The following is a 12,023-nucleotide window of genomic DNA, read 5'->3' as shown; positions in this document are numbered from 1 at the left end:
TTTCTCTTCATATCTCTTGTTAGATTTTGTTAGTAATGCATAAAAATGGTGATGATTTGTGTGGATTTATTTTGCATCCTGAAAATTTGCTAAGTTTTGGAATATTTCTAATAGTTTTTTTTTTTATTCTCTAGGATTCTCTAATACCCTCATATCATCTGCAAAGAGGGATAATTTAATTTCCTCATTACCTACTCTAATTCTTTTAATGTCTTTTTTTTTCTTATTGCCAATGCTAGCATTTCTAATACAATATTGAATAATAATGGTGATAGTGAGCAACCTTGTTTCATTCTTGATCTTACTGAGAATAGTTCCAGTTTATGGCCATTATATATGATGCTTTTAAATAGATACTACTGACTATTTTAAGGAAAAATCCATTTATTACTATACTCTCTAGTGTTTTTAATAGGAATGGATCTTGGATTTTATCAAATGCTTTTTCTGCATCTATTGAGATGATCATAAGGTTTTTGTCAGTTTGGTTATTGATATAGTCAATTATGCTAATAGTTTTCATAATATGGAAACAACCCTGCATTCCTGGTATAAATCCTACTTGGTTATAATGTATTATCATGGGAATGACTTTCTGTAATGTCTTTGCTAATATTTATTTAAGATTTTTGCATGAATATTCATTAGGGAAATTGATATATAATTTTCTTTCTCCATTTTCACCCTACCTGGTTTAGGAAACAGCACCATATTTGTGTCATAAAAGAAATTTGGTAGGACTCCTTTCCCTATTTTTTTCTAATAGTTTATATATTGTTGGAATTGAGTGTTCTTTAAATGTTGTTAGAATTCACAGGTAAATCCATCTGGTCCTGGAGATTTTTTCTTAGGGATTTGATTCATAGCTTGTTCTATTCATTTTTCTAAAATGGGACTATATAAATATTTTATTTCCCCTTCTGTTAACTTGGGCAGTCTATTTTTATATATATATTCTACCATTTCACTTAGATTATTAAATTTATTGGCATATAGTTGGACAAAACAACTTCTAATTATTGCTCTAATTTCTTCTTCAATGGTGGAAAATTCTCCCATTTCATTTTTGAGGCTAAGAATTTAATTTTCTTGTTTCCTTTTACTTTTTCTTTATTTTTTTTCTTTTGCTGAGGCAATTGGGGTTGTGTGACTTGCCCAGGGTCTCTCACAGCTAGAAAGTGTTAAGTGTCTGAGACCAGATTTGAACTCAAGTCCTCCTGATTTCAGTGCTGCTACACTATTCATTGTGCCATCTAGCTCCCCTTCTTTCCTTTTTCTTATCAAATTAACTAAAGCTTTATCTGCTTTGTTGGTTTTTTTTTTCATAAAAACAAATCTTTGTTTTATTTAATAATTCATTATTTTTCTTATTTTCAATTTTATTAATCTTTTTATTTTCAGAATTTCAAATTTGCTATTTAATTAAGGGTTTTTAATTTGTTCTTTTTCTAGCTCTTTTAGTTATAAGCTCAACTCATTGATCTCTTTATTTTATGCAAGTAAGCATCTAGAGATATAAAACTTAAAAAGTATATAAGAGTATACCCATAACATAAATATAGTTCTCAAGAGTTCTTTCCTTTTTTCCTTTTTGTGCTTCTCTTGAGTTCTGTGATTGGAGATCAAATTTTTTGTTCAGCTCTGGTCTGTTCCTCAGAAGCAGATGAAATTCACTTGTTTCTTTGAATATCCATTTTCTTCCTGAAAGATAATGCTCATTTTAGATGGATAGCTTCTTCTTTTCTATAATCCAAACTCCTTTGCCTTTTGGAAAATCAGATTCCAGGCACTTCCATATTTTAAGGTGAAAGCTGCTAGTCCTGGGCCATCGTAACTATGGCTCATCAATATATAAGTTGTTTCTTTCTGGCTGCTTGTAATATTTTTTCCTTCATCTGATAGTCCTGAAATTTATGCATGATATTCTTTGCAGTTTACATTTTGGAGTTTCTTTTAGGGGGTGACAAGTAAAATCTTTAATGGCTATTTTACCTTCTGATTCTAGGATATCAGGGTAGTTTTCTTTTATGATTTCCTATAAGATGGTGTTTAGGTTCTTTTTCTCATCATGGCTTTCATAAAGTCCAAGAATTCTTAGATTGTCTCTCCTAGATCTATTTTCCAGGTCAGTTGTTTTTCCTAGGAGGTATTTCATAGTTTCTTCTATTTTTTCATTCTTTTGGTTTTGTTTGACTGATTCTTGAAGTCTTATTGAGTCAATCACTTCCATCTGTTCAATTCTAATTTTTAGTGTATTATTTTCTTCATTTACCTTTTTTAGCTTCTTTTGTATTTGGCCAATTGAATTGTTTTGTTCATTGCACATTTTCCACTTCAAAAATTCTATTTTTTAGTGAATTGGTATCTTTTTCATATTTATTTTGTATGGAAGTATATGCTCTTTTCCATTTCATGAAATCTATTTTATAGGGAATTATATGTTTTTCCCATTTCATCAAATTTATTTTGTAGGTAGTTATATGCTTTTCTCATTTCATAAAATCATTGTTAAGGAGTTTTCTTCAGATAATTTGTTGTTGGTTTTTTTTTCCTTTTTCATACCCTCCTGCAAAGATCTCATTTCCTCTCCCCATTTTTCTTTTAAGTCTTTTTTAAAGATTCTTTTTGAAATCTTCCAAGAAAACCTTATGAAATAGGAACCAACTCATATCTCCTTTTGAGACTTCATCTGGAGTTGATTGGATGTTAAGAACCTCGGGATTTGAAATCTGTTCTCTCTTTCCATAAAACTTGTTTATTGTCAGAGTTCTTTTTGCTTTTTTTTTTTTTTCATTTTTTAAGGGTTGACTTCTGCTCTCAAGGCAAAGGAGCATCTGCTGTTTTAGATAGTCCTGGAGCCAATGTTTCTGACTGATTTCTGGCACTGGATAATCAGGGTCAGGTGCCAGGTTCTTCCAGGGCTCAGTGACTTACAATTTGACTTTTGTATATACCCTTGGGTGTTTTACAGCAAATCTGCAAACACCTGCTACTTGCAACGAGGACAGAGTAGCCTGAGAGCCTCAGAGAAGATTCCCAGGTGGACTCAGCAACAATAAGGCTTCCTGCACCAACTCCTTACCCCAGGCTCCCTGTGCTGCAGCCTGGGCTTGGCAGACTGTCCCCCTGTGCATTTGAAACAGACCTGTTTGAAGTTCTTCCAAGGTATCTTTTTTTAGGAATGTGTTGTACTCCAGATATTTGTGGATTCTGTCACTCCAAAATCAGTTTAGGGGCTTAATGTACTGTTGGTTTGAGAGAAAATCAGAGGAAGTCACAGAAAGCCTTGTCTGTTCTCTGCCATCTTGGCTCTGCCCCGCTCCCCTGATGTTTAAAATCTTTTTTGAGTTCTATAAATTTTCTCTGGGCAGGAAGCCATTTAACATTACTCTTTGCAGTAGTAGAGTCTTCTTTTACTTCACCATCCTCTGAAGATAAACTCTGGTCTTGCTTATTCCCATAGTAAGTTTCTATGATTGGGTTCTTCTTTGCCTGTTCATTTTTAAAATAAGAACTATTAAAGTAAGCACCTCTAATCCTGGAGTGGGCAAAATGGTGTTTCTAGGTTCATTTCTGCTCTTCCCTCTGACCTGGAACCTCAAAATATAAGCTCCAACCAACTGCAAGTGTAGCTTCCAGCTGCAGCCCTGCCCTAGTACTTCTGCATTCACAAGGTATGCTTGTTCCTTCTTACCCAGGGCCATATCTCAACAATACAGCTGGGCCTGGTATTCCTAATCAGCAAAAGTTCTTTTGGAATTCCTGACTCAGACCATGCATTTCCCTCTCTGTCTGAAATGTGAAAATTCCTGTGGTTCCTACTGAGGCTACAGCCTAATGCAGCTACCTCCAAGGTTCCCCACTTGCTATTTCTGTGGAACTAGCCTGGAGGCATTTGCATTTCACACCCATTAACCCCTATCTTCTCCTTTTAAATCAGGACAGTTGTTCTACCTCAAGTTTTCTTTTTTTCACCTATGTACTTTCTAAGGTGCAATTTTGTTCTGTTTCTGGGAATTTTCTTCCCTTTCCCACCTTCTTCCCAGAATGCTTCCCTAGAAATTAGATTTCTAGAGATTTCTAGATATATAATGAAAGAATTTCCCATGGCACCAGTTAAGTTCAAAGAATATGTACTATAAAAATGTATTAGACCAAAAACCATTTCCTCTGTTTAACCAACAATTAACAAAATAAGAATTGAAAATTACCAAGTCACTAAAAATGCTACAAAAACATTAAATAAAAAAATTCAAATTAAAATAATACATTAAAAATTAAAATTCCAAGTTTTATTTCCTACAACTCATATATTGGCAAAGGTTAAAAACAGATGAAACTATACTATTTAGAGGATATTTTGGGAAAAAAAACATAAATTTATGATTAGTAGAAGTAAATAGTGGTCAAAAAGATATATAAAACAATTGGAAATTTTCTAAGAAAAGTAATGAAAATATTCATAATCTTTGAACCAGTGATCTCATTATTTAATATATATGTAAAGAAGGTCAAAGACAGAAAGAGGGATCGTATATATGCCAAGACATTTAGTGGTACTTTCTGTGCTAGCAACAAAGTGGATATGAAATTAATGTCTGATAGTTGGGAAATAGCTGAAAACTATATTGTGTGAAGATAAGTATATGTGACATACACTAGCATAAATGGTCACTTCATTGCTTTTGCTTTACTTTATGTTCAAGGTTACAAAAGAATTCAGTAAAAGAGGTGTATGTGGAACTTATTATTTTGGGAACACAAAGTAAATCAACACAAAATTTTTAGGAAACACTAATAAATTAATTTGGAAAGAATGGGATTAAAGCAGGAGACTCAGATTAAAAGGAAACACAGATTGAGGATAAAAGTCTTTACAACAGTGCTATGCTTAGTAGCTGGATACAGAGCTCCAAGTCATTTGAGGATAACACAATGTTGGTATGATTTATTTTAAGGCAGTGAAAGCAAAAAGTGACATCTGAACATTTATATCTAAATTTCCTTGCTGACTATGTTATAATGCCTCTTCTCAACTCCAATGTCTCTGTCTCGCTATCTCACTCTGTATCTCTCTGTGTCTCTGTGTATCTTTCTATGTCTGTGTGTGTCTCTGTCTCTGTGAATCTCTTTGTCTCTCTGTCTCTGTCTCTGTCTCTCTCTTTCTCTCTGTTTTATATACAGGTCCATCAAAAGGGAGAAGTCAGAAATGAAAAATCATACAATCATAACATTATTCATTCTTCGGGGATTGACAGATGATCCACAGCTGAAGGTTCTGCTTTTTATCTTTCTGCTTCTGACGTACATGCTAAGTGTAAGTGGGAACCTGACTATCATTACCCTCACTTTAGTGGATCCCCATCTTAAAACACCTATGTATTTTTTCCTAAGGAACTTTTCTTTCTTAGAACTGTCATTCACAACTGTCTGTATTCCCAGATTCCTATACAACATGTCAACTGGGGACTATACTGTGACCTATAATGAGTGTGTTACTCAATTATTTTTCGGTATCTTCCTTGGAGCCTCAGAATTTTTTCTCTTGGCAGCCATGTCTTATGACCGCTACGTGGCTATCTGCAAACCCCTGCACTATGGAACCATCATGAATAATAGAGTCTGCAATCAGCTCCTCCTGAGTTGTTGGTTGTCTGGATTGATGATCATCATTCCACCACTTGGTGTGGGTCTTGAATTAGAATTCTGTGACTCTAATGTCATTGACCATTTTGTCTGTGATGCCTCACCAATGCTAGAGATCACATGTTCTGACACAGAATTCATAGAAAGAATGATTTTAGCCTCTGCTGTGTTGACACTCATCATTACCTTAGTTTTAGTGGTTCTATCTTATGCCTATATTGTCAGGACCATCCTAAGATTCCCCTCTGTCCAGCAAAGGAAAAAAGCCTTTTCCACTTGTTCCTCCCATATGATTGTTGTCTCCATGACTTATGGAACCTGCATCTTCATTTACATCAAACCTTCTGCAAAAGAAGGAGTGGCTCTGAATAAAGTGGTTTCGGTACTTGCAACCTCAGTGGCACCAGTGATGAACCCCTTTATTTATACCCTGAGGAATAAACAAGTAATTCAAGCTTTTAGAGACACATTCAAAAGGACTGTATTGATTTCCAAGATATAAGAGACAACACTCAGATGATAAAAACCTGATATACCTGATATAATAGAAAACCTGAATATCTTTGAACTATTTGCTCTGGATCTTATGACCCAATTTTATTTCTTACTAATTCTACCTTACTTATAGATACAAATTTCAAAGATCTTTTTCAATACTATCCAAAAATCCTCTCTGATTAAGGCTTTTTTCCTACCTACTCTGTACTTCCTTAGAAAAATTTCACTTGCACTAAATCATCTTACTTAACATTTGATTTCTATAGAATATAAGGAATATTTATTTAGAACCAAATATGCATGACACTAATTGTCAAGGAATTTTCTAGCCCTCTGCTTAATAATCTATATATTTTAAGTGTCTATTACATGCCAGGTACTGTGATAAGCACAAAAACACAAATATTTTAAAAAAGAAAGAAACAATCCCTGTTCCATAAGAAGTTAAAATTAATTGAGAAGACAACACACAAAAGAAAGCTAAAAAGTGGGAGGGAGAAGAAACATACGCTATATAGAAGAATAATGGGGAAAAAAACATGCAGAGAAGTTCTTAAGTCAGGTGAGAAAGTAGGGAATATTTGAACTCAGGTCCCTAAACTAAAGGTTGAAGTTAATGAGCTTCATCCTCCACTCAAAGGCAGAGTATAGTGATGAGATGGATTTCCAAAGCTAATGAGATCTCATGTGATGATTATTTTTTCAACAATGAAAATTGTTCAATATTGATTGATTCAATAATGAACAATAATGAAATGAAAATCATTTCAATAATGAACTTCCTGAGGCATGGTGAAGGTGTCAGTTGGAGTATTAATATGCAAAGTAGTTAAGGCAAAGATCTTCTGGTAGTGACAACGAAATGGACATCAAGTGGCCCATTATAGTAAATAGCTGAATAAGTTATGGTATATGAATGTAATGGAATATTAGGATTTTATAAGAAATGATAAACAAGCTGATTTCAGAAAATCCTGGAAAGACTTATATGAACTGATAGTAAGTAAAATGAGCAGAACCAGTAGAACACTGCACATAGTAATAATAAGATTATAAATGATCAGTTGTGATGGATTTGGCTGCTCTCAGCAATATCAGAGAGAGAAACATGGAGATTGAATGTAGATCTAAACATGGTATTTTCACATTTTTTCTTGTTTTTTTTTTCCTTTCTCATTTTTTATTTTCCATTTTGTTCTTTTTTTCTTGTACAAAATGACAAATATTGAAATATGTTTAATAGGATTGCACATGTTTAACCTATATCAAATTGTTTGTTTCTAGGGTAGGTGGGAGATTAGGAAGGGAGAGAGAAAAAAATTAAGTCACAAAGTCTTAACAAAATGAATTTTGAAAACTATCTTTACATGTGTTTTAAAAAACAAAATACTATTGAGGAAAAACAAAAACAAAAAAGTAGTCCATCTAAATGAAAAATCAATTTTGCCAGATAATCAATGTTATAAAACACAAAAGATTGAGATCTCTTGCCTGAGAACCAAAATTAGCTCTGTGTGAATTGTTAGATAGGGCTTCCTGCTTAAAAAGCTTGGAAAATAAAAGCTAAAATAAAACACATCTTCAAGACTGAAAGTCTGCATGATGACCAGAAATCAGACATTATTACATTTCATCTGTTACTAACATGTCTGCTTTTCCCTCACTGGCAACCTATGGATTTTTCTCTCTCTTTTAAAAATAACTCTTTCTCCTTGCATTCCAGACCCCTTCCTTTCTAGCAACATATTTTTTTCTGACCCATAACAGACAAATGGCCAAAAATATGTCTTAAAAATAAAGCTAAATAAGGGACATCAGAAAACTTGGTTATTGCTTTTACACACACACACACACACACACACACACAGAGCTTTTTTGCATCTGGCAACATGTAAAGGAGGGAAAGTCTTTTTTGCTACAATTTACTCTTTCCTTGAGTTCAGAAAAATATTATTAATGACATTTATTCATCTGCATCATTTCTGCTATTCTTGGATATATAATAAATATTATCGAATATTCCATTGTTTTCTCTTCCCTCTTAGATAATTACTTGAGAAAAAAGTTGATTAGATTCCTGGTGTTTATATATATATATATATATATATATATATATATATATATATATATATAATACACACACACACACACACACACACACACACACACACACATATGTTGCAGGAAATATTCCAGCTTTTATATATACATATATATATGTATATATGTTGCAGGAAATATTCCAGCTTATAAAGTGAGCTCCCTGGACTTATCCCAATTTAAAGGGGATTTATTTTTACTTTTTCTATTCTACCTCATTTTGTTTTTTGTTTTGCATTTTGTTTTGCTTTTGTTTTGCATTATTTGTATCATTTGCCTAATAAAGGCAAACATATTGGTGGAGGTTCATAAATTATTACAAATTATGCTTTTGTGTGATAATACAAACACCATTTAGCACCTGGTAGTAACCGTCTCTCTCAACAATGGATCCTAACACAAGGCTATATAGGGGTTTAAATACTCTCTAGGTTTGCATCCACTTAAAACAATAATATAAAAATAAAACTATAAAACACAGGAGAGCATAGGGTTAAAGGAAGATTTCTTTAAAATTATAAGTAGTATGTACCTAAAAGCAAAATAATAAGCAGAATCTATATAAAACTTTAAAAAGCATTATTTATAATGGCAAGAAGCTGAATTCATTCCCAATAAGATCAGAGGTGTAACAAGGATACTCATTATCACTCCTGTTATTCAATATTGTTTTAGAAATGTTGGCTTTAGCAATAAAAAAAAGAAAAGAAATTAATGGAATCAGAATAGGCAATGAAGAAATAAAGCTATCAGTTTTTGTAGATGATATAATAATATACTTAGAGAATCCCAGAAAATCATCCAAAAAAATCTACCCAAAACAATTAACAGTTTTAGCAAAGTTGCATGATATAAAATAAACCCACACAAAACATCAGCATTGTTATATATTACTGACAAAGCCCCGCAGCAAGAGATAAAAAGAGAAATCCCATTTAAAATTACTGTAGACAAAATGAAATATTTTGGGGTCAATCTGCCAAGACAAACCCAAGAAATACATGAACACAATTATAAAACACTTCTCACACAAATAAAGTCAGATCTAAACAATTGGAAAAATGTCAATTGCTCTTGGTGTTAGGCCTTGCTAATATAATAAAATGAGAATTCTGCCCAAATTGATCTACTTGTTCAGTGTCATAAAAATCAAACTGCCAAAACATTATTTTATAGAACTAGAAAACATAATGACAAAATTCATTTGGAAGAAGAAAAAGTCAAGAAAATCAAGGGAATTAATGAAAAATGCAAAGGATGGTGGCTTAGCAGTAGCAAACTTAAAATTATAATATAAAGTAGCAGTCATCAGAACGATTTGATATTAGCTAAGAAATAGAGTGGTGAATCAGTGGAATAGATTAGGTACATGTGATACAATAATCAAGGGCTATAGTAATATACTATTTGATAATTCTTTATAATATTCTTTATAAGAAACACATCTGACACAGACATACATACAGAATAAAGGAAAAAGTCTGGACCAGAGAATGAAAAAGAAAAGAAAGCAGGAATGGCAATTCTGATCTCAAATAAAACAAAAGTAAAAAATAAATCTCATTCAAAGAGATAAGGAAGGAAAGTACATCTTGATAAAGGGTACCATAAACAATGAGTAATGATATTAAATGTACATGCACCAAGAGGTAAAGCATGCAAATCCCTAGTGAATATATTAAGCCAGTAATAGGAAGAAATTGTAAAATTATATTTGTGGGGGACCTCAACTTTCCCCTCCCAGAATCAAATGGATTTTGCCACAAAATAAACAAGAAAGAAACTACACAGGTTAATGGGATCCTAGAAAACCTAGATATGACAGACCTCTGGAAAAATTTAATAGAGACAGAAAGGAATTCATCTTTTTCTTGGCAGTACATGGCACCTACACAAAAATTGACCATGTATTAAGGACACTAAAACTCTTGCAATAAAATGCTGAAAGGCAGACATAGTAAATGTTTTCTTTTCATACCACAATGCAATAAAAATATATTCAATACAGGACCACGGAAAGATAGATTAAAAACCAATTGGAAATTAAATAATGTAAGTCTAAAAAATGGATGGGTCAAATCACAGAAATAATCCATAATTTCATCCAATAGAATCACAATAATGAGACAACATACCAAAACCTATGTGACACAGTCAAAGCACTTCTTAGGGAAATTTTGTATCTCTAAATAGCTCCATGAGTAAAAAAAAATAGAGAAAGAGGAGATCAATGAATTGGGTATGCCACTAAAAAAGCTGGAAAAAGAAGAAATTAAAACCCTTCAACTAGATGCTGAATTAGAAATTCTGAAACTCAAAGGAGAAATTAATAACATTGAAACTAAGAAAACTATTGAACTAATTAATAAAACTCAGATTTGGTTTCATGAAAAAAAAAAACCAAAATAGATAAACCTTTGGTTAATTTAATTATAAATAGGAAAGAAAACAAAATAAATCACCAACAGCAAAAATGAAAAGGATGAACTTACTACCACTGAAAAAAGAAATTAAAGCAATAATTAAGAGCTATTTTCCCCAACTTTATGGCAGTAAATTGGGTAATCTAGCCAAAATAAATGATTATTTACAAAAATACAAATTGCCCCAGACTCACAGAAAATGAAATAAATTACTTAAATAGTCCCATTAAAAAAAAAAATTAAACAAGCCATTTATGAACCACCTAAGAAAAAATTTCCAGGGCCAGATGGATTCACAAGTGAATTCAACCAAACATTTAAAGATTAATTAATTCCAATATTAGGGATATATATTTGTATTTCTTCTTTTGGTAAGTGTTTATTCTTTGTAATTTTGGAGCATTTAATTTCTATTGTTTTATGGTTTGTTTTTTCTGTTTGAACAGCTACATTCATTGTGTATATTATTTTCTTGGATCCATATGCTTAATTTTGCTTTACATTCAGTAAATCTTTTCTTATTACTCTTAAAAAAATAAAAATAAAGATAGGCAGAATATACATTTGTACTCTCTTCTTCACCTACCTAATTTCAAGAGCAACTGGGTTTCTTGCCAGGAAGGAAAGTAAGATATTTGGATCACAAGCTTGACTATGCTGCTCTCTTCAGAAAAAGAGAATACAGAACTGACATTATGTGTGTGTTTGCATCATAAATATCATTAGTTGAGGACATACAGTTTTGGAGTACAAGCTAAATTTTTATTACTGTTGATTAAAGAAGAAAGAAGGACCAAGTTCTATATCCAAGGTTTTGTACTTTGAAAAATATATCATAGAAAATACAAAGTGAAGTCGAGATAACTCAGCTTAATTAAAAAGGAGTGGAAGGGAGGGAGAGGGAGAGAAAGAGAGACAGATGGAGATGTATGTCCATCTGTCATACATACACACACACATACACACACACACACACACACACACAGAGAGACAAATAGACAGAGACACAGACAGAGACAGAGAGAGACTTAGATGTCACTCAAAGAGTTTACTAAAATTTCTAGTGTAGCAAGCTGGGGATATGAACATGAATTACTTTGCAGTGTTTTTCTGGTGTTGACTTATTCCCAGAATCATGGAAGATACTTCTCTTCCCAATTCAATTCATAGTACCTATGCTATAGATGAATTTTGATATTTACCCTCTAGATTATAAAGAAGATACTTCCCTGGAATAAAAGGAACTATCCCAATCTGGTGAGTGTTAAAGATATACTGTTCAGTTCAGGCTATTCAGTCTGTCAAAAGTTTGTCAAAAGAGTCTATGCCCGCTCTTGTGGTAACAGAACTCAGAAA

General features: G+C 32.5%; 1 protein-coding gene across 1 annotated transcript; it reads left to right on the top strand.

Annotated features, from left to right (window-relative positions):
• The first annotated feature begins 5,209 nt into the window (after positions 1-5,209).
• On the top strand, positions 5,210-6,148 carry LOC127564094 (olfactory receptor 6C2-like). Its single transcript, XM_052000406.1, has one exon. It carries the CDS (start codon positions 5,210-5,212, stop codon positions 6,146-6,148), a length of 939 nt encoding a protein of 312 aa, XP_051856366.1.
• The last annotated feature ends 5,875 nt before the right edge of the window (positions 6,149-12,023 follow it).

The sequence above is a fragment of the Antechinus flavipes genome, chromosome 5, assembly GCF_016432865.1.
Source record: "Antechinus flavipes isolate AdamAnt ecotype Samford, QLD, Australia chromosome 5, AdamAnt_v2, whole genome shotgun sequence".
In the NCBI taxonomy this organism is placed as follows: Eukaryota; Metazoa; Chordata; class Mammalia; order Dasyuromorphia; family Dasyuridae; genus Antechinus; species Antechinus flavipes.
This window is presented reverse-complemented; position numbering and strand designations above follow the sequence as displayed.